General features: G+C 43.1%; 1 protein-coding gene across 2 annotated transcripts in view; it reads left to right on the top strand.

Annotated features, from left to right (window-relative positions):
- The window catches only part of SLC14A2 (solute carrier family 14 member 2), a 736,943-nt gene that overhangs the window by 698,235 nt on the left and 15,704 nt on the right, over positions 1–23,004 (top strand). For both annotated transcript variants that reach the window (XM_029061723.1, XM_029061722.1), the window contains exons 14-18: positions 4,733–4,864; positions 8,037–8,119; positions 12,686–12,848; positions 17,591–17,780; positions 21,643–21,771. In XM_029061723.1, the coding sequence (XP_028917556.1) occupies positions 4,733–4,864; positions 8,037–8,119; positions 12,686–12,848; positions 17,591–17,780; positions 21,643–21,771 (697 nt within the window). The remainder of the gene's footprint in view (positions 1–4,732; positions 4,865–8,036; positions 8,120–12,685; positions 12,849–17,590; positions 17,781–21,642; positions 21,772–23,004) is intronic.

Genomic DNA, 23,004 nt, shown 5'->3' with positions numbered 1-23,004 from the left:
CCCTGGATTTTTGCCAACAGTGCTCTATGGCAGCAGTTTGGCAGTAGGGGAGGTGTCATGTGGAGGTGATCCAGGATTGGTGGCATGAGATTAATGAAAGGACAGGAAGGCTGGGAAGCTGAGTCATTATTAGTAGCAGTGACAATAAGAACAATTGTGGAGTTTGTTAAGTGCTTACTATGTGCAACACATTGTACTAAGTAGATACAAGATAATCAGGTTGGACACAGTAATCCCTGCCCCACATGAGGCTCACAGTCTAAGTGGGGGGAATAGGATTAAATTCCCATTTTACAATTGAGGAAACTGAGGCACAGATAAGTTCAGTGACTAGTCCAAGCTCACAAAATAGGCAGGTGGTAGAGCTGGGATTAGAACCTAGGCCTCTGACACTTTCTGCCAGAGTTGCGCTGCTCCTGAGTTCGGAAAATAGGGCAGAGTTGAAGATATGGATCTGGGCCACAATAAAGGGGAGAGTAGGTTGGGAGTCCACAGTGGAAGGGGTCAAGACATCTCTGTGAGGTAAGAGATCAGTTTAACAGAGGGGGTCAGGAAGGGAAAACAGGTGAGACAGTTGTAGTCAAAAAGGGATTTCAGAGTTGGTGATGTTAGAGTCTGTACAGTAAGTAGAGACAATGAGTCCGAGTGTGTGTCCAAGTTGGTGAGTGATGAGGTGGGATGAAGCAGGAGGCCAGCTGAGTTCAGGAGTGTGAGGAAACAGGCAGCCAGAAGAATCCTTGGTAAACCCACATGGATACTAAAATCCCCAAGGATCAGTGTGCAGGTAGGGGAAGAGGAGGAGAGAAGGAAGATGAGAAAGACATCAGAATTGCTCAGAACACTGGAGGTGGGACTGGGAGGTGGTAATCTTAAAAGGTAATTAAAGGTGGATGATATGGTCTTCAAAGGAAGAGAAGGTGAGAGATGCAGTGGAGGGTGGGGAGATACGGGGTAGGAGGCAGGCTTTTAGTGCATTTCGGGGCAAGGATCAGACTGATTCTTCCCCCTTTCTCCATGAGTCAGGCAAAGTAGAAGAAGATGAAGACCCCTTGGGAGAGAGCCACAGGGGAGGCAATGTCATCTGGAGTGAACCAGGTCTCAACGTTGGCAAGGAGGAGCATATCTCTAGGCATCTAAGTAAGGGTTTGTGTGTGGGTATACACACCACAAACAAACACCCTCTGACGCACAGATATAAGCCGGTCCTAAGTTTCCAAAGATGGCACTATTGATGTTAAGAGCTGAATCACAGAAGGTAAGTGCCATGGCCAATGCATGAGTGATCCTCCCTTCTGTGTAGTTTGTGCTCTACCACAAAATGACAGTTCACTACACGGGAGAGTCCTCTGTGAAACAGTTTTAAGTTTGATTGGACAGGCAATACGTAAGGCCCCTTTTCTAGCCCTTTCCCTGTTAGGGCAAAGTGGTGCCATGACTAAATTGCTTAGAGATGAGATGCCAAATGTTTGGTCTGAACTAGTCACAGGAATGGGTCTTGTCCTGCAGAATATGCAGTTCTGCATTGCTTGAGATTTGGTACCTATATAAAGAGTCCCACAACAACTTTAAGCCATTCCTGAAATGAGTGAAAGATGACTGGATCCAATTAAAACCATTGCTTGGCCCTTTGGGCTTCCGGTCATGCTTGGGATCCCCATCAGGGATATATTGGCAGGTCTCACCAGTATCATCACCCTTCCCCAAGACCGAGATGCAGGTTTCTTCTGAGGTCCGTGACCCACTACGTTCTCACCTTGCATGAGGGGCATCCCAAAAACTAATTCTCTGTAGACTCTGAGAGAATGGCCTTACCTGCCCCCACCCCGCGTCAGAGGCTATTAATTCTCAGCTAAGAGGGAGCAACTGAGAAGTTCAAGACTCTGCTGCTACCTGAAGAAACAAATAATAATAATAATCATAATATTTGTTAAGCACTTACTATGTGCCAAGCACTGTTTTAAGTGCTGGGGTAGATACAACGTAATCAGGTTGTCCCACATGGGGCTTATAATCTTAATCCCCATTTTGCAGATGAGGTAACTGAGGCACAGAGAAGTTAAGTGACTTGCCCAAAGTCACACAGCGGACAAGTGGTGGAGCCAGGATTAGAACCCACGATCTCTGACTCATGCTCTTGCCCATGCTCTTGCCACTAAGCAGTGCATCATAAACCACAAAGCCTGAACCATGACAAGTAAGTAGAGCAGACCCCAGGTGACTCAGAAATCTGCTGAGGTCATTCATCCTGAATAACCCCCAACTCATACCATGGCCTCTGGCAGTTCTGTCACCCCTTAGCTTCTTCCCTTGCCCTTCCCCTTAAGTCCATGGAGAAGCAGTGTGGTCTAGTGGATAGAGCATAGGCCTGAGAGTCAGAAGGACCTGGGTTCTAATTCTGGCTGCACCACTTGTTTGCTGTGAGGCCTTGGGCAAGTTACTTCATTTACCTCATCTGTAACATGGATATTAAGACTGTGAGCTTCATGTGAGAGAGGAACTGTGTTCAACTTGATGATCTGGTATCTACCTCAGGGCTTAGAACAGTGCTTGACACATAGTAAGTGCTCAACAAATATCATTATTATTATTGTCAGTTTCTAACAGGGCTGGAAGGCTATCCACCCCAGTGGCTGAGCCTGCCCTGCAGAAGAAAACACTTCTGTCCTCCAACTGGGCCTGAGCCTAGCTCAAGGGAAAAATATGAATGGGTCATCCATTTATTTATTTATTTATTTATTTATTTATTTATTTATTTATTCATTCATTCATTCATTCATTCATTCATTCCCCCTCTAGACTGTGAGCTCACTGTGGGCAGGGAATGTGTCTATTGTTGTATTGTGGTTTCCCAAACACTTAGTACAGTGCTTTGCACACAGTAGGTGCTCAATAAATACAATTGAATAAATGAATGAACTTAACCTGGTGCTCAACTCCTTCATTTGTAAAATGGGGATTGAGGCTGTGAGCCCCTAGTGGCACATGGACTGTGTCCCACCTGATTAACTTCTATCTACTCTAGTGCTTAGTACAGTGCCTGGCACATAGTAGGTGCTTAAATACCATAACAAAAGAGGTCAAGAAAATTGAGGTATAAAAGAACACTTTAACTGTGTGAAGAGGGACTTGGCAAATTTCCCTTCTCATTCTATTATAGTTCAAACCATAGTCAAAGCTTTGGTGTCTGGGGGAATGAGAGGTGCCATGAGTCAGGGACTCAAATAAAATCCCTCCAGGAGCCCTAGAATGGTCTGAGCAGAAATCCCAATTATCCATGATCCCTTACATTCATGTACTAGAGGAGAATACTTTAGTGATCAAATTAAGAAATACCCTGCAGAAAAGAACTGCTTCCTCATCACATTGTATGGGGACAAAGTCCTGTGAGGTTTCTTTTCAGGAGCCAGAGCCACAGAGTTTATGACACATTGCCTAAGCACACCTGGCCTCACCTACTACAGTTGTTGAAGAACTGTAACTGTAACAGTGTTAGGGTAAAGCTATGCTTATTTGGACAATCAGGATTCTGGCCTCCCGTCTTTTCCTCTCTGACCCCTGTCATTTCAACTTTCTGTTTCACTGATGGTAATAACTATGCCAGTGATTCATGTATAAATAGTTGAATCCTAGAGTCAGTTATTTGTTTCCTAAAACATTCAGAAACTGGTTTGCTTTTCAGTGAAGACACAACAGAAAGTGCTGATGAGGAGGATAGGGAAAAACCAATAGGAAATGAACCAACTTTTGTCTCAGGCTAAATCATGCATATAAACGCTCACTGGCCTCAGATCTGGGCCCCTTCAGAGATGAGGGGAACTTGTACCCAGAGGGTATATATGCCACTATGCCTTACCCTTGACACTGCAATTTAGTCTATGTGGGCAGAGAATGTGTCTGTTACATTATTATGTTGTACTCTCCAACCACTTAGTACATTGCTCTGTCCACAGTAAGTGCTCAATAAGTATGATTGATCAATTGATTTATCTTGTGGTTGGGTGTTGAGACTCAGAAGCTAGTGATGAAGTTTAATGGGGGTAGCAAAGAAAGAAATGGTGGAAGGAGTTCAGTGTTGGGTAGGGATTGTCTCTGTTGCTGAATTGTACTTTCCAAGCACTTATTACAGTGCTCTGCACACAGTAAGTGCTCAATAAATACGATTGAATGAATGTGAAGATTCTAGTCTGCCCTGTTGGCTTAGAGGCCAGGCCGTTGGGTGACTCAGCACTGACCAAGTGGGAAATCTGCCAATTTTCAAGACATCATTTTGGAGGCCTGACCTCAAGATCACATAGTCCTCAGTGACTCAAGGATATTAAAGTCAGGTTCCTTATCCAGGGACCAATCACCCATGAGAAGGAAGAGCTCCTGGGCATTTTGGTGATGCCAGCAGCAAGGAGAAAGACCTGAAAGCCTCCCACATTTTGGCCGTGATGGAGGTTATCACTTTGACTGCAGCTGGACTGGGCATGGCTTTTACTCTATCTCTGCAGTATCTGGTGGCCAGAGTGCTTGGCACCAGCGTGATTGGTCGTAGATGGATGCTGCCTAGATGGATGCTGCCTAGATGGATGCTGCCTTCCTTCACCTTCATCGGTTTGCCTCATGTTTTTTCCCTCTCTGCTCTCCCCAACCGGGTTTTGAGTTTGGTTTCCTTCTCTATAGCCCCTTCTTTCTTGCCTTCTGAAGTGGCAGAAGATTGATAAGGCTTTTCTGTTTTGTTTGTGTCCAGGTTTTGCACTAGGTGGTGCTGAGGAGCTACCTTCTCCTGGGATTGATGTGGGTGAGCGCAAAGAAGGTTTTCTCTTCAAGCCCAGGAGCGTGTTCCACATCGAATGGCAATCTATTCGGAGGAGAAGTAAAGGTGGGGTGGGCCCTTGCATTTCCCCCGTTCTTCTTCCTCTGCCACGGTATCCCCGGAATTTGTTAGAGGATGGGGTCTTGGCACACAGCAAGTGAGGCTTACGGTTGCCTTTTTGCCTAGGTCCCATTCTGGTGAAGGACCAGAGTTTTGAAACTGGTAAGGAGGATACAGAGTGCAAATGCAATGGGACTGAGATCAGATCTGGAAGTTCCTAGATCCTGATAGGAAGATCTTTATTTTCCCTTTCAATATTTTTAAATCTTTTTTTCTCTTGGGCATATTCATCTTCGGTCAAATACAGGACTACAAAGAAGAATCAGAGACCCTCTCCCCCAACCTCCCCAGCCCCTGCACACACACCCCAGGGCTTAGATGATCATCAAGGGATAATCTCATCTATCCCCTGGCAGCCCAGCAGTTCTGGCTCTAAACTAACCCAATAGGGTGAGCTGAATAGGCCTGGCCTCCCTAGGATACATGAAGGAACAAAGACACGCTGGTGGAAGACCAGCAGGGCAGAAGAGAAATTATTCCAGGCACAGGGATGTCCCTCTGAGGCCAGAGTTGAATGTGGAAGATAATCAGAGGGGAGATAAACTGAACAAGCAAGATAAAGAAATGAATAAATATACAACACTTTAAGATTTTTTCTTTTCCAGATATGTCCTATGGTTCTATTCCTCGGGCCTGTGTGTGTTTATATCCAGCCTGTTTTAATACCAGGGACAAAATCCTTGTTTTATTCTTTAGAGAATCTCAATTTGCTGACACCAATTAATATTGAAAATGCAAAATATTATAATGACAACTGAAAATCACATCCTGATAAAAAGGCTCAAAACAGCCAATTTGCAATCCTCGCCACTAGAGGGAACCAGAGCATCAGCGATGCAATCCTGCCAATCCCTCACTGATGTTCACGAACGAAACAGCGTTGAAAAATCCTTCTGATTCCAACCGGCCTGCCTACCCCACAGAGAGCCCTTTCGATCTTAGATACCGCCAGGGTGGGTTCTTTCGCAAGTGCTCGGGGGAGAGTCTAGCTCCTTTTCCTTCTCAGTGCTCACTGAAGCCACCAATGGTCTAGCCAGGGCTGAGCATTTTCCAGGGCCCATCATTTTTGACAAAGATTGCCCCAGTTCATCACTCAAGTGGCCCTTTATCCAGTTTTATGCCTACGAGTCTAGTTTTCCAACTGGGCACCTATGTCCATCCTATTCATCACCTGAATGCAGGAGGGCTGACTGACCCTGAGTCAAATGCACCCACTCCAAAAGCATTCTAGGTCAGGAAAATGTGGGCTTTTCTGAATTGGGAGCCCTCCGCTCCTCCGGAAACACTGGAATCTTAAGATAAAACCATTGCCTTTAAAAATGCAGGACTCAAACCACTAGCCTCTTTTCATCCAGTCAAAATGTAGAAACAAACAGGGAAAGCCTTTGCTCACTGAAAATAGCTTTCACAAACAGGACAGTGATAAATATTTGAATTTTGGGTGGTTATTTCTGCTCCTCATTTTGGAAATGCATTCTATTTTAATTAACCACTCCAAACTTCGATAGCCTCTCACTGAGTTCAGTCTCAATAGTAAATCTACTCTCTAAGGATATTACCTCTATTTCCTGTGTGCTATTTCCAAATTAGCAGAAGGCTGTTGGAAAAGGAGAAGAAGAGGGGCAGACATGTTTAAAATCCCATCCACCACATTCGGAGTAGTATATATAAAAAGTCTCCATCTAGCAGAGAGCACAGAACTGAAGAACTGAAGAACAAAGAACTGAATTAGAATTGGATTTTGAGAAAGTGTCCACAGGACATTTTTCTTCCAGTTGCAGTAGGAAGTGAGAATGCTGCCAAAGGCAACACCTTTAGCAATCGAGGTTACAAACTGCAACCAATTTCCTTTAGGGCTGTAGCAAGCAGTCAATCACATTGTCTGACAGACACGTGTTCTTCATTTTCTCCACACTTAATGACCGGATTTCCAGGGCTGCTCTTGCTCCCTCTTCTTTCCAAGGAACTCAATTTTGAAATGATCTGCTTTGTTTCTTGGCCATCCATCCCTGATGGGATCCTGTCTGTTCCCTCCATACTTGCTAAACACTACACTGGGAGAGGAGGGAGGGGAATGTGGTATGTGGAGAGGAAGTGTGGGGTACCTTGTGGATGGTAGAGCCGAGCTCTGACATTTTTAACCTTTTTAGAGTGTATTTATGCATTAGAGCCAAACCTCTTTTTTTAATGATATTTCTAAAGTGCTTCATATATGGCAGGCACTGTACTAAGTGCTGGGGTAGATACAAGGTGATCAATGAATTAGAATCCAGGTCCTTCTGACTTCCAGGCTCATGTTGTACCCACTAGGCTATATTGTCACTTCTCTAACCCTTAAGGCTCAAGCCAGAGTTGTAGGACAGGAAAAGGGCCTGGGCGAGGGCCACATGGCTCAACAGCGACTCTACTGGGTTTTGCCTAATGCCCAGACTTCTCTCACACAGATGGCCGTTCTCAGGAATGAGAAGGGTGCAGAAATAGAGTCCGTTTATATCCCTGAGATGATGATGACATTTTCTTGGTGTTCATTATGTACCAAGCACCATAGTAAGCACCAGAGTGGATACAATTTAAGTGGAACAGACACTGTCCCAGTCTCATTTGGGACTCGTATCCTAAGAAGAAAGGAGAATAGATTTTTAATCCTCATTTTAGAGATGAATAAACAGAGGCACAAAGAAGTGGCACAGCAGGAATGTGGCAAAGCTGGGAATAGAACCCAGGTTTCCTGACCCCCCAGACCTGTGCTCTTTCCCCTAGAATAGGCACAAATAGTTGCTTCTTGGAATATCTCCAGCTCCAATCAGAACACTTATCAATACAAATCAGCATTCTGGATATAGCTGTAGGATGTGATACAGAACAGATCTATCCATGATGAGCCCATTATGAACCAGCATGAAGTCACCTCTCCCTGAGTCTATATTTTGCATTTTAAAGGCCATCCCCACCCTAGCCCTTTACTTTTAAATCCACAATTATTAGAGGCTCAGGTGTTTGTTCTCACAAGGGCGAACTTTTCCCAAGCTTGTTGCACTTAAACTGTAAAAGAAATGTTTGAATGAAATGTGAGGGTAAACAAGCCCAAACTGGTACCTTCCTTTCTTCCTTCTTGCAGTATTTGGAAAAGCTGAATACCAGGAGAGGCAGATGAAAGACCAATTCCCTTATTCATACAGAAAATCGAAACAAGAATTGCTTGTAAGTATTGAAATTATTAGTTTCACCTTAAGCAGTCTCCAACTTCCTGAGCCAATGGCTGGACTTATGAAGCTTTGCAATATGACGTTATCTTAGCTGTGTGATGGTCTCTAAGCAGGAGGATGAAAGTTAGAGATCTCCTACTTCAACACCAAATGGTCACTCTTTTTTTTTTGTTATTTGTTACATTGTTCTAAGAATTAGGGTATGTGCAAGTTAATTAGGTCAGACACAGTCCCTGCCCTTGCATGGGACTCACAGTCTAAGAAGAAGGGAGAACAGGTATTTAATCTCTATTATACAGTTGAAGAAACTAAGGCACAGAGAAATTAAGTGACTTGCCCAAGGTCATACAGCACGCAACTTTCAGAGCTGAGATTAGAACAAAGGTCCTCTGACTCCTAGGCCCATGCTTTTTCTACTAGGTTATGTGCTCCTCATTCATTTGGCTTATTCAAAATAAACCAAATATGATTTTTTTGGAGCCTTTCATTTCCTTTGCTTTGAACTTTTATAATCAGATTCCCTCATGCTTGAATCTTGAAGTTTTCCTCCTCTGGATTGTAAACTCATTGGGGCAGGGAATGTGTCTGTTATAGTGTTATATTGTACTATTGAAGGGTTTACCGCATTGCTTTGCACACATTAAGCATTCAATAAATATGATTGGTTGATTAAAATGATTGAAAGATTGAAATACAACTGATTGAAAGATGATTAAAATAAGATTGATTGAAATACAATTGATTGAAATATAAGTGATTGAATGTCATCCCAAGGACACTGGGTCCAGCCTCCTACCTCCAAACAGGTGAATGTTGTCTAAACTATTCCACAGCACTACCATAACTACGGTTCTAGTATTAGTAATAGTATTTACACCAGTTTGCACTAAACACTATGTGAAAAACACTGCACTAAGCTTAGGAAAGAAGTAATCAATCAGTCAATTGATAGTATGTATTGAGCTCTTTTTGGGTGTTGAGTACTGTACCAAATACTTGGGAGAGCCCAATAGAGTTGAAAAACAATCCCTGCCCACAAAGAGATTAAATCACAGATAAGAAAGATCTACCTTAAGTGGGTCAAAATCTAAGAGTAAGGGAGGAGGAGACTGGTGAGACTGACATCTAAGGAAAGATCAATCGATCAATTTATATAACTGTACTACTGAGAACTTACTGTGTGCAGAGCACTGTACAAAGCTCTTCGGAGAATACCATGCATTAGAGTTCTTAGTCACAGTCCCTGCCCACAAAGCCCTTACACTCTAGGAGGGGAGACTGGCATTAAAATAAATTATAGATTCAGGATGCGGCAAAGCGTAAGGGCATGTACATAAGTGCTGTGGGAATAAGGTTAAGGAGTATAGACACTTACACTTAATGGGTACAGAGACCCAAATGCATAGAGGGCAAAGAGGGGAAGTGAGGATTTAATCGGGAAAGGCCCATTAGAGAAGATATAATTTTATTAGGGCTTTGAAGATGGGGGGAGAGCAGTGGTCTGTCAGATATGTAGGGAGGGGGTGTTCCAAATCAGAGGAAGGACGTGAGCAAGGGGTCGATGGGAAGACAGACTTTTGGGATAGCTGATTGAGTGACTTAAATCCAGTGGTAAGGAGTTTCTCTTTAATGTTGACTTGGATGGATGGAGGTTTTAAGGAGCGGGGAGATGGGCACAGAACAATGTTTTTTTAAAAAAAATTATACAGACATCAGAGTGTAGTATGGACTGGACTAGGGAGAGATGAGGCAAGAAGGTCAGCGGGGAGCCTGAAGCAATAGTTAAGGTGGGATGTGATAAGTGCTTGGATTAGCATGGTAATGTTTTGGATAGAGACAAAGGGGTGGATTTTAGAGGTATTGTGAAGGTAGAAATGACAGAATTTGATGACAGAATGAATATGTAGATTGAATGAAAAAGATGTTTGGGGGATGACACCGAGGTTAAAGGCTTTGTGGGGTTGTCTATTGGGATGAGAAATTCAGAGGGAGGATAGGGTTTGCATTGGAAGACTAGGAGTTCTGTTTGACATGTTAACTTTAAAGTATTGACAGGATATCAAAATAAAGATGTCCTGAAGGTAGAAGGAAATACAAGACTGCCTCTATCACATGTTTCACACCTTCAGTCCCTTGCTCATGTCCTCGCTCCTGACTGGAAACCACCCCTCCCCCTCATATGTGACAAGTCATCACTCTCCCAATCTTCAAAGCTTTACTAAATTGCATTTCCTTCAGCAAGCCTTCCCTGACACACATCGCTCTCCTCACTCTATTCTTCCCTTCAGCATTACCTAATTACTGGCATCCTTATCCCCTGAAATCTTTGGCACTCACCCTACTCCCACCACACCTATATCCTGTAGCTTCCCATACCTGTAATTTCTTTTAAATCTCTTTCCCCCACTGTATATATAAAATACTATAAACTCCTTGAGGGCAAGGATTGTGACTGCCATCTCTAGTGCACACTATCCTAAGTGTTTTTACAGTGCTCTCACCCAAAAAAAGTGTTCAGTCATCATCATCATCAGTGGTATTTATTGAATGCTTATTATGTGCAGAGCACTATATCAAGTGCCTGGTAGAGTTGGAAGACACATTCCCTATCCAAAATAAGTTTACAGTCTAGAGAGGGAGACAGACAATCTAAATAATTTATAATAGATAATTTAAAGATATGCATATACAGAGAAGCAGTGAGGCCTAGTGGAAAGAACAGTCCCAGGAATCAGAGAACCTGGGTTTTAATGCTGGCTCTACCACTTGCCTGCTGTGAGACCTTGGGCAAGTCACTGAACTCTGTGTCTCAGTTACTTCACCTGTAAAATAATAATAATAATAATAATGTTGGTATTTGTTAAGCACTTACTATGTGCCAAGCACTGTTCTAAGCGCTGGGGTAGACATAGGGGAATCAGGTTGTCCCACGTGGGGCTCACAGTCTTAATCCCCATTTTACAGATGAGGGAACTGAGGCACAGAGAAGTGAAGTGACTTGCCCACAGTCACACAGCCGACAAGTGGCAGAGCTGGGATTTGAACTCATGAGCCCTGACTCCAAAGACCATGCTCTTTCCACTGAGCCACGCTGCTTCTCCAAAAGAATGAGAATAAGACTATGAACCCCATATGAGACAGGGACTGTGTCCAACCTGATTAGCGTGTATGTACCCCAGGGCTTAGTACAGTGATGGGGGTCACAGAAAGCATTCAACAAATGCCATTTAAGCACTCAACAAATACCATTTTTTTTACAGTGCTGTGGGGTTGAAGGTGGGGTGAATATCAAATGCACTAAATTCCAAGATGCAAGTGCATAGATGATGCCGAAGGAAAAGGAGTGACAGGGAAAGAGGACTTAATCAGGGAAGGCTTCTTGGAGGAGATGTGACCTTAATAATGCTTTGAAGATGGAGAAAGTGGTGGTCTGGAGTATATGGAAGGGGAGAGATTTCCAGGCTAGGAGAAGAAAGTAGAAAAGTTGTTGACAGAGAGATAGATGAGATCAGGGCACAGTGTTCAGGCTGGGCTGAAGTAGAAGATCAGTGAAGTGAGGTAGAATGGAGTGAGCTGATTGAGTGCTTTAAAGCCTATGATAAGGAGTTTCTATTTGATACAGAGGTGGATGGACAACCACTGGAGGTTCTTGAGGAGTGGGGTAACATGGACCAAAAGTGTTTTTAAGAAAAACGATTCATGCAATAGAGTGAAGTATGGACTGGACTGGGGACAGAGTGGAGGTCGGGAAGTCAGAGAGGAGGCAGATGCAGCTCTAAGCAGGATAGAATAAGTGCTTGGATCAGCATAGTAGCAGTTTGGATGTAGAAGAAAGGGTAGATTATAGCAATGCTTTGAAGATAGAGCTGACAGGATTTGGTAACAGATTGAACATGTGGGTTGAATGAGAGAGATGAGTCGAGGACAGCACCAAAGTTACGGGCTTGTGGGATAAGGAGGATAGTGGTATTGTTTACAGCAATGGGAAGGACAGGGTTTGGGGGAAGATGAAGAGTTCTGTTTTGCACATATTAAGTTAGAGGTGTCAGAAGGAAATCCAGATAGAAGATGTTCTGAAGGCAGGAGGAAAAGCAAAGAAGGAGAGGGATCAGGGCTGGAGATGCAGAGGTGGAATCTGCAGAGATGGTAGTTGAAGCCATGGGAGTGAATGTAATTTATATATTTATATTTATGTCTCTCTCCCCCTCTAGACTGTGAGCTCACTGTGGGCAGGGAATGTGTCCATTACATTGTATTATTGTACTCACCCAAGCGATTAGTACATTGCTCTGCAGGCAGTAAGCACTCAAAAACTGACCGACTGACTGAGTTCTCCAAAGAAGATGGAGTAGATGGACAATAGAAGGGGACCCAGAACTGAGCAGCAATGGATTGTCTGAGCTAATTCCCTGTGAATCTTTGTCAAGTTCCAAGAGTATTTGAAGAGCCAGTACACATTATGCACCCGGGCCTATACAAACTGATTAACTCTTATCAACCACAATGCTTAGAAAAGAACTTGGCACGTAGTAAGGGCTTAAAAAGTACCATCCCTTTGCAGGACTTTGAAGACACCGTGAAGGACAGCACCTTAGTTAAGGTGGAAACGGGCAATCCCAAGAGTTCCAGAACACCAAGCTCCACAAGCCCAAGAAGAAAAAGAGTGAGTCAGGCCTTCAGTTACATCACAGGAGAAATGAAAGCATGTGGAGAAGGACTTAAAGGTAAGGGAAAAAGTCCATTTTGAATCATCACTTAAGAAAAGACCCTTATACCAGTGATTACATATTCTGTTCTTTCTATGAAACACTCACAAAGGATTATCCTAAGACCGTATACCTTGCCTTTCCGAAAGGGCTATCAGAAAAATGAAAGTCTTCAAGGTGTGTACTTGCTCCTTAATGTGAATCAAGGGATACGACATTTTGGGAAGCTCTTTCTTTTCAGCAATAATTCTCTCACAGGAAGAAATTATTTCACATCTTCACATCTAGAAACCCATTCAGTTCAAAGAACTGAGTCAGGGTCTTCCATGATCCACTCATTAAACCCAGGAGAATCTCTGAGGCCCACTTTTGACCATTATGTCAGACAATCAATCCATCAGTTATATTTATTGAGCTCTTACTATGTGCAAAATAGTGTACTAAATGCTTGGGAGACTGCAATATACTAGAGTTGATAGATCCATTCCCTGCCCACAAAGAGCTCACAATCTAGAGGGATTATAATAATGTTCCAGATGCTGTGCTAAGTGCTGGGCTAGATATGTGCTAATAGGTTGGACACAGTCCATGTCCTACAAGGGGCTCCCAATCTTAATCCCCATTTTACAGATGAGGTACTGAGGCACAGAGAAGTGAAGTCACTTGCCTAAGGTCACACAGAAGACAAGTGTAAAACCAGGGGATTAGAACCCTGGTCCTTCTGACTCCCAGGCCTGTACTCTATCTTCTAGGCCTCACTGCAATTCTTCACATCATCAGAAACCTCTACTCTGTATGGACCCAGTCCCCAGATTTACTTCCCCACTCTACCAAAACAACCTATACCAGGTGATTCTTCATCATCGATGGTATTTATTGAGCACTTGTTGTGTGCAGAGCACTAAACCTCATGTGGGACCTGATAAACTTGAATCTGTTTTGGTGCTTAGTACAGTGCTTGAAACATAGTAAGTGCTCAACAAATACCATTGGTATTATTGTTATTATTATTATTATGCACTCAGGAGAATACAACAGAGTTCCTTGCCCATAACAAGCTTACAGTCTAGAGGATTTTTTCTTTTTAATCAATCAATTCTTTCTCCTTCATAATTGAAAAACATATGGGTTTGAGATTCTGAGAAGCCCTCCTGAATTAAGTCCCTGATGCTAAATAATGAAGTCTTTTTTGCAGTTATGTTTGGGTTGTTTGCGTTCTTGGGGTTTTAACCCTCATGAGAAGCAGTGTGATTTAGTGGAAAGAGCACGGGCTTGGGAGTCAGAGGATGTGGGTTCTAATCCTGGCTCCGCCACTTATCAGCTATGTGACTTTGGGCAAGTCACTTAACTTTTCTGTGCCTCAGTTCCCTGATCTGTAAAATGGGGATTAAGACTGTGAGCCCCACATGGGATAACCTGATTACTTTGTATCTATCCCAGCACTTGGAACAGTCTTTGGCACATAGTAAGCACTTAACGAATACCATAATTATTACTATTAAGTCACATCCTATTCATTTTCCAAACCAAATCAACATTTTCCAAACCAGATCACTTTTACTGACAAACTCAAAAGATTCAGCTGTTTCCCCTTCTGTAGATTTTGGAGGAGATGCACAAAGACCAGGATTTCTGATTCCCTCCCAGTGTACCTTTAGGTTACCAGACACTCCTCCCCTATGCTCTTCATGCCAGGTATAGAAGATGTTCTTTTTTGTTTTTGTTTTGTTTTGATAGTATTTGTCTGCACAATTTTACAACTCCTCCAAACTCTTTTTTGTGTATGGTATTTGCAAAGCCTTTACTATGTGCCACTTGCTGTTCTAAACATTGGGGTAGACACCAGTAAATCAGATTTGACATGGTCCCTGTCTTCCTTAAGTAGGAGAGAGAACAAGAATTGAACTCCCATTTTAGAGATGAGTTATTCTGAGTCACAAAGAAGGGCAGTCACTTGCCCAAGATCCCACAGCAGAAAAGGAACAGAACTGGGGTTAGAACCCAGGTTTCCTGATTCCCCATCCTGTGTGATTTCCACTGGGTCATGCTGCTTCCCATGCCATGATTTTGCCACCAGGATCAAGAAAGTTCCTTGAAATGCTTCCATGTGATTCTGATTCAGATTCACACGCCTATGGCAATTTGAGCATCTAAGCCAAGCACAGGCCCCTGCTTACTTAATAATAATAATAATTCATTCATTCATTCAATTGTATTTATTGAATGCTTACTATGTGCAGAGCAGTGTATTAGGTGCTTGGAATGTACAATTCAGGAACAGATAGAGACAATTCCTGCCCAACAACGGGCTCACAGTCTAAAGAGGGGAGACAGACAACAAAACAAAACAGAACAAAATAAAACAGGTAATCTGGCATAAATATCATCAAGATAAATAGAACCATAGGTATATATATATATATATATATATATATATATATATATATATACATATCATTAACAAAATAGAGTAATATATAATATATACAAATATGCAAATATGAACAATGCTGTGGGAAGGGGAAGGGGGAAGAGCAGATGGCAGAAGAAGGGGGAATGGAGAGGGGAGGAGGAGCAGAGGGAAAGAGAGGGCTCAGTCTGGGAAGGACTTCTGGAGGAGGTGAGCTCTCAGTAGGGCTTTGAAGAGGGGAAGAGAGTTAGTTTGGCAGATGTGAGGAGGGAGGACATTTCATTCATTCATTCAATAGTATTTATTGAGCTCTTACTATGTGCAGAGGACTGTACTAAACACTTGGAATGTACAGTTCGGCAACAGATAGAGACAATCCCTGCCCAATGACGGGCTCACAGTCTAAACGGGGGAGACAAACAGCAAAGCAAAACAGAACAAAACAAAAAGACATCATCAAGATAAATAGAATCAAGGAGATATACACTATTAACAAAATAAATAGGGTAATAAATAATATATACAAATGAGCACAGTGCTGAGGGGAGGAGAAGAGCAGAGGGTTGAGGGGAGGGGGAGCAGAGAGAAAGGGGGGCTCAGTCTGGGAAGGCCTCCTGGAGGAGGTGAGCTCTCAGTAGGGCTTTGAAGAGGGGAAGACAGTTTGGCAGATGTGAGGAGGGAAGTCATTCCAGGACAGGGGTAGGATGTGGGCTGGGGTCAACAGCAGGACAGGCATGAATGGGGGACAGTGAGGAGGTGAGTGGCAGAAGAGCCGAGTGTACGGGGTAGGCAGTAAAAAGAGAGAATGGAGGTGAGGTAGGAGGGGGCAAGGTGATGGAGAACTTTGAAGCCAAGAGTGAGGAATTTTTGTTTCGTGCGAAGGTTGATAGGTAACCACAGGAGGTTTTTGAGGAGGGGCGTAACATGCTCAAAGCATTTCTGTAGGAAGATGATCCGGGCAGCAGAATAAAGAATGAACTGGAATGAGGAGAGACAGGAGGATGGGAAATCAAAAAGGAGGTGGACACAGAAATCCAATCGAGATATTATGAGAGCAAATAGTGGTATTTGTTAAGCACTTACAATGTGCCAGACACTGTACTAAGTGCTGGGGTGGATACAAGCAAATCGGGCTGGACAAACTCCCTGTCCCACAAGGGGCTCACAGTTTTAATACCCATTATATAGGTGAGGTAATTGAGGCACAGAGAAGTGAAGCGACTTCCCCAAGGTCACACAACACACAAGCAGCAGAGCTGGGATTAGAACCCAGGTCCTTCTGATTTCCAGGCCCATGTTGTAATCACTAGGCCACTATGCAAAATCCTCCCAAAACCCACCCTCTAATTGGTGGCTCCTCCTTCTTCTCCTCCCTTCCTCTCCGTGGGGATAAACTCTTCTTTGGGTGTCCAGAATCTACAGAGCTGCTCCTGCTGCAGCACAGCAAGGAAGCTGGCCTTCTAAACTGCAAGAATCTAAAGGGAAGGAGTCCTGTTAGTTTTCTCTGCTTTCCTAGGGCACAGGGGTGTGCATTTAGTTTATCCATCATCCACAGCTAGTTTTGGGCAGCGAATGTGTCTACAAACTCTGATTGTAATCACCCAAGGGCTTAGTACGGTGCTCTACATATGGTAAGCACTCAATAAATACCATTGATTGATTGACTGATGGATTGCTACAAAGCCTAGTGGAAAGAACATGAGTCTGGGAGTCAGAGGACCTAGGCTCTACTCATGGCTCTGTCATTTGTCTGCTGTGTGACCTCAGGCAAGTCACTAAAGTTCTCTGGGTCTGTTCTCTGGGTCTCTTTGACACATGGGACTGTGTTAAACCTGTTTAACTTGTATCTATCCCAGTGTTTAAGATAGTGTTTGGAACATAGTAAGCACTTAACAGATGTCATATACAAAAGAGAGTTTGGGGGAGTTATAAAATTGTGAAAAACATATTTTATACCTGGCATGAAAAGCAAAGGTGAGGGGTGCCTGGTAACTCAACAGTACACTTGGAGGGAAGCAGAAATCCTGGTCTTTGCAGAATAATAGATAATAATGATAATAATAATAAAAATCTGCTCTGGAACCTCTTCCTTATTCAGGAAGTAGTGGGCAAGTAAATAGAACTGATGAATGGATAAATCCCATTTTCCTTTCGGTGCTGCTTTTAATAATTTTCCAACAGGGCCTTAGGCCCATGGAACTGCTCACTTAAGATAGACCCTTGTTGTTGTCAGCCAGACTCCTACACAAAACAGTGAGGAAGACCAAGATTTGTAGGGGGAAGGGACAGAGACAGGAGGAGGCCGGGTTTTAGAACTTCAAGGGCCATCTTTTCTCATTTTCTGTTTCAGACAAGTCTGCAGTGATCCAGTTCCTTGACTGGGTCCTACGGGGTATCTCTCAGGTCATGTTTGTCAACAATCCTCTCAGTGGCTTTATCATGATCCTTGGGCTCTTGGTCCAGAACCCCTGGTGGGCAATGTCAGGCTGCCTAGGAACTGTCGTCTCCACTTTAACCGCCCTGATTCTGAGCCAAGACAGGTAGGTCCACGGGTCGGAACGTAGTAGTAGTAGTAGCAGCACTATAGTTAGCAGTAATAGTAGTAGTAATACTAATGGCAGTAGCAGTCATAGTAGTTTTACTAGCAATATAACCTTCACACGAAACAAAAACTGCTCAATCTTGGCTTCAAAGCTCTCCATCACCTTGTCCCCTCCTACCTCACCTCCCTTTTCTCTTTCTACTGCCGACCCCGTACACTCCACTCCTCTGCTGCTCACCTCCTCACTGTCCCGCGTTCACACATATCCTGCCGTCGACCCCTGGCCCACGTCCTACCACTGTCTTGGAATACCCTCCCTCCTCACATCCACCAAACTAACTCTCTTCCCCTCTTCAAAGCCCTACTGAGAGCTCACCTCCTCCAGGAGGCCTTCCCAGACTGACCCCCCCTTTCCCTCTGCTCACCCCCTCCTCACCCTCTGCTCCTTCCCCTTCCCCTCTCCTCAGCACTGTGCTCATTTGTATATATTATTTATTACCCTATTTATTTTCTTAATGAGGTGTACATCCCCTTGATTCTATTCATCTTGATGATGTTGTCTTGTTTTTGTTTTGCTCTCTTTGGCTTTGCTATCTGTCTCCCCCATTTAGACTGTGAGCCTGTCACTGGAAAGGGATGGTCTCTATCTGTTGCTGAATTGTACATTCCAAGTGCTTAGTGCAGTGCTCTGCACATAGTAAGCACTCGATAAATACGATTGAATGAATGAATTAATGAACTATAGCAGTAGTAGTAGTAATAGTATTAATAGCAGTAACAATAATGGCAGCAGTAATAGTAGTAAAAGCAGTAGTAGCAGTAATAATAGTAGTAGTACTAATAGCATTAATAATAGTAACAGTACTAATAGCAGCAATAATGGTAGTACTAATAACAGTAAGAATAGTAGTACTAATAGCAGTAAGAATAGTAACAGTACTTATAGCAGTAATAATAGCAGTGCTAATAGCAGTAAGAATAGTAGCAGTACTAATAGCAGTAATAATAGTAACAGTACTAATAACAGTAATTATAGTAGTGCTAATAGCAGTAAGAATAGTAACAATACTAAGAGCAGTAATAATAGTACTAATAGCAGAAAGAATAGTAACAGTACTAATAGCAGTAATAATAGTAGTGCTAATAGCAGTAAGAATAGTAACAGTACTAATAGCAGTAATAATAATAACAGTACTAATAGCAGTAATAATAGTAGTGCTATTATATAATAATAATATATTAATATATGATAATAATAATAGCAGTAAGAATAGTAGTAGTACTAATAGCAGTAATAATAGTAACAGTACTTATAGCAGTAATAATAACAGTGCTAATAGCAGTAAGAATAGTAGCAGTACTAATAGCAGTAATAATAATAACAGTACTAATAACAGTAATTATAGTAGTGCTAATAGCAGTAAGAATAGTAGCAGTACTAATAGCAGTAAGAATAGTTGCAGTACCAATGGCAGTAATAGTAGTAGCAATAGTGATAGTAACAGTTGTAGCAGTTATAGGAGTAGCCATAATATTAATTGAGCATCCACTGGGGGCAATGGACCATCCTGAGCACTAGGAAAGAACACAAGAAGCAAATAAAACATCCCCCTTCTAACTTACACTCTGACTTCATGGGAAAGCTCCCTCTCTCGGTGAGAAGTAACCAACCTGTTATTCACAGCTGCTCTAGGGTTCTCGTACAGAAAACAGCAAATCAATCTATTAATCAATAGTATTTATTGAGTGCGCACTGTGAGCAGAGCACTGAACTAAGTTCTTGGGAGAGTACAGTACAACAGAGTCAGTAGACATGTTTTCTGCCCACACTGAGCTTACAGTCTAGAGACCCCAAAAATGAGACGTGTGGATTGATGGATGGGAGAATTGCCCTCATCTTAAAAGCTGGCAGTTGCCTAGATACAGAGCAGAAGGTGTTTCCCTTTCTAAGTTTGCTGTTTCAGCTGAAGATTCAGACTACATTTGAGAATGGAAACATAGGTGTCTTGAGAATAAAGGTGGTCTGTGCTATTAGGGGCCCTCCTAATATTGGTGCTATTGGTCTGTGCTATTAGGGGCCCATTTATAACACTATGACAAAACTGGTCCTTTGAAAATGGTTTATTTCAAGTCAGTCATTCTTATTTTGTAAGTCTCCGCTTCACAAATGCAAATCCTTGCCCGCCTTCAAAGCCCTTCTAGTAATAGTATGAGTATGATTTAGTACAGTGCTTTGAACATAATAAGCACTTAACAAATACAATTATTATTGTTGTAAGCAGGGAACTTTTCTACCAACTCTGTAGTCTATACTCTCCCAAGTGCTTAATACATGAGTCAGTCAATCATATTTATTGAGCACTTACGGTTTCAAGAGCATTGTACTAAGCATGTGGGAGAGTGCAATATAAGAATATAACAGACACATTCCCTGCCCACCACCAATTGACAGTCTAGAGGTGGAGACAGACATTACTATAAATAAATACATTACAGATATGTACATAAGTGCTCTGGGGCTGGGAGGGGGGAAGAATAAAAGGAGAAAGTCAGGGTGACGCAGAAGGGAGTTCAAGAAAAGAAAAAGAGGGCTTAGCCAGGGAAGGCCTAGAGGGCTTAGTCAGGGAAGGCCTCTTGGAGATGTGTCTTCAATAAGGCTTTGAAGGGGGGACAATAATTGTCTGTCAGATATGAGGAGGGAGGATGATCCAGGTCAGAGGCAGGATGTGGATGGGATAGATAAGATCGAGGTACAGTAAGAAGGTTAAAGGAGTGAAGTGTGAAGGCTGAGTTGTAGTAGGAGAGTACTGAGATGAGCTAGAAGGGGGCAAGGTGATTGCGTGCTTTAAAACCGATAGTGAGGAGCTTCTGTTTGAAGCTGAGGTGGACTGGCAACCACTGGAGGTATTCTTCACACAACAAGTGCTCAATAAATACCATTGATGATTATTATTGAGTCTGATTTGAGAGTTCCGCTTGGTGTAATTAAATCAATCAATCATCGAAATTACAGTCTAGAGGGACTAATAATTCATTGTATAATTCATTTGCCTGTCTCTCCTGTCATGTCATCTTCTGAGCCATCTCAGGGCTTACTATTTTTTTAACCCTATTTGTTTATAGTTTATATCTGTCACTCTCTCAACTTTGTTGTATCAGAGAAGCAGCATGGCCTAGTGGAAAGAGCATGGATCTGAGAGTCAAAGGACCTGGGTTCTAATCCCTGCTCTGCCAATTGCTCAGCCAATTGCTTGCTGTGTGACCTCAGATAAGTCACTTCACTACTCTATGCCTCAGTTTCCTCAAATACCTATTCTCCCTCCTACTTACACTGTGAACTCCGTGTGTGACAGGGGCTGCATCCAATTTAATTAACTTGTACCAACCTCAGCACTTAGAACAGTGTTTAACACATAGTAAGCACTTAACAAATACCATAAAACAGCTTTTAAAAAACTAATACCAGCTTGTCTTCTCCATTAGATTGTAAATCCCCTTCAAAAGCAGGAGTTGCATCTCTACTAGTTCTGTCTGACCCCAGAATCTAATCACGATGAAAATTGCTATAATTGTGGCATTTGTTGAGTGCTTACTATAAGACAGGCATTGTACTAAGTGCTGGGGGGGTGCAAACTAATCGAGAGGAACACTGACCCTGTCCCATGTGGGGCTCAGAGTCTCAATCCCCATTTTATGGATGAGGTAAAGGAGGCACAGAGAAGTGAAGTGACTTGCCGAAGGTTACACAGTGGAAAAGTGTTGGAGCCAGGATTAGAACTCACAACCTTCTAACTTCCAGGCTCATGCTTTATCCACTACACCATGCAGCTTCTCCCATGCTACTATCTTTTTCCTTGCAGAAAAACCATCGCATCAGGACTCCATGGTTACAACGGAAACCTGGTTGGATTGCTGATGGCTGTATTCTCCGAGAAAGGGGATTATTACTGGTGGCTTCTGCTGCCTGTCACGATTATGTCCATGTCATGGTAAGTCTACCGTCGTAGTTTTGCGTACTGTTTTATCATTTCCATTCAAAGCAACTCTCATCACTGGTTCCATTACTGGTTCTAGCTCCCGGTTGGGTACGAAGTACAAGTGAATGTCCACTTCTGGAAAGCCTTTTCTCTCCTCTTCCCCCAAGGATCCCATATTTCCATTTTTAAACTAAGGTCAGACAGCCTTTCTAACCCTGCATCCTTGCATTTCCCACAAATCCACCAACATCCTTGGACTTGTCCATTGCAAGTTAGTGCAGAAGAGCTGTTGGAGTTGGGCTTGGTTCTGATATTGCCAGGTGAGGTGGGGTGATTCAGGGGTGGGAATTGGATGGGGGAATCAGTTCCATCCCTGGAAAGAGAGAAGCATGTCTGAACTCTCGGGAACCAGGTAGATGTTGTAACCCAGGCAAGGCTATGTTCCCTCAAAGTGAAGAAAGCTTTGCCTTAGGAAAAACTGCAGAGTTGCTGAGTGGCTCAAATGCCCAGCCCTTGTGACCTGCCCAAATCCTTGTGCCAGCTGAGCTGGCCCAGGGATACAAGGGGCAGAGCCCAGAGATAAGGCCCTGCAGCCTTATAGGTAGGGAAGGAGACTCTCCCTCTACCCTTTCCCCTTCTCAGGCAGAGTTAGGTGTCCTGACTTGCCTTCATGAAAGACCGCTATGTCCTCCTGTAACCAAAGAGGAAGGGGAAGAGGAAGGAGGAGGGCATCCTGGCTCATCGCTCTTCATTATTGTTACATTTGGGCTGATCCTCCCTTCACCCAGATCCACCCCCCCCCCCCCACCATTACAGTGTTCCCACAAATTATTCAGAATTCCTGTTTGGTTAAAACAATTCTCCTAAAATTCTATGGGATAATAATAATAATAATTGTGGTATTTGTTAAGTGCTTATTATGTGTCAAGCACTGTACTAAGGGCTGGGCTGCATACAAACAAATCAGGTTGGACAAAGTCCCCATCCCACATGAGGCTCATAATCATCATCCCCATTGTACACATTGTACACATGAGGTAACTGAGGTACAGAGAAGTGAAGTGAAGTGCCTGAGGTCACACAGCTGACAAGTGGCAGAGCTGGGATTAGAACCCCTGTCCTTCTGACTTCTCTACCCACTAGTCCACACTGCTTCTAACTGGGATCAGATTTGGGTCAGCCTCCTGGGACCCCCAACATTATGTAGTGAGAGTCCTTGCTCTTTTTGAATGGAGTCTCCTTATA

Source organism: Ornithorhynchus anatinus, chromosome 3, assembly GCF_004115215.2.
Source record: "Ornithorhynchus anatinus isolate Pmale09 chromosome 3, mOrnAna1.pri.v4, whole genome shotgun sequence".
NCBI lineage: Eukaryota > Metazoa > Chordata > Mammalia > Monotremata > Ornithorhynchidae > Ornithorhynchus > Ornithorhynchus anatinus.
This window is presented reverse-complemented; position numbering and strand designations above follow the sequence as displayed.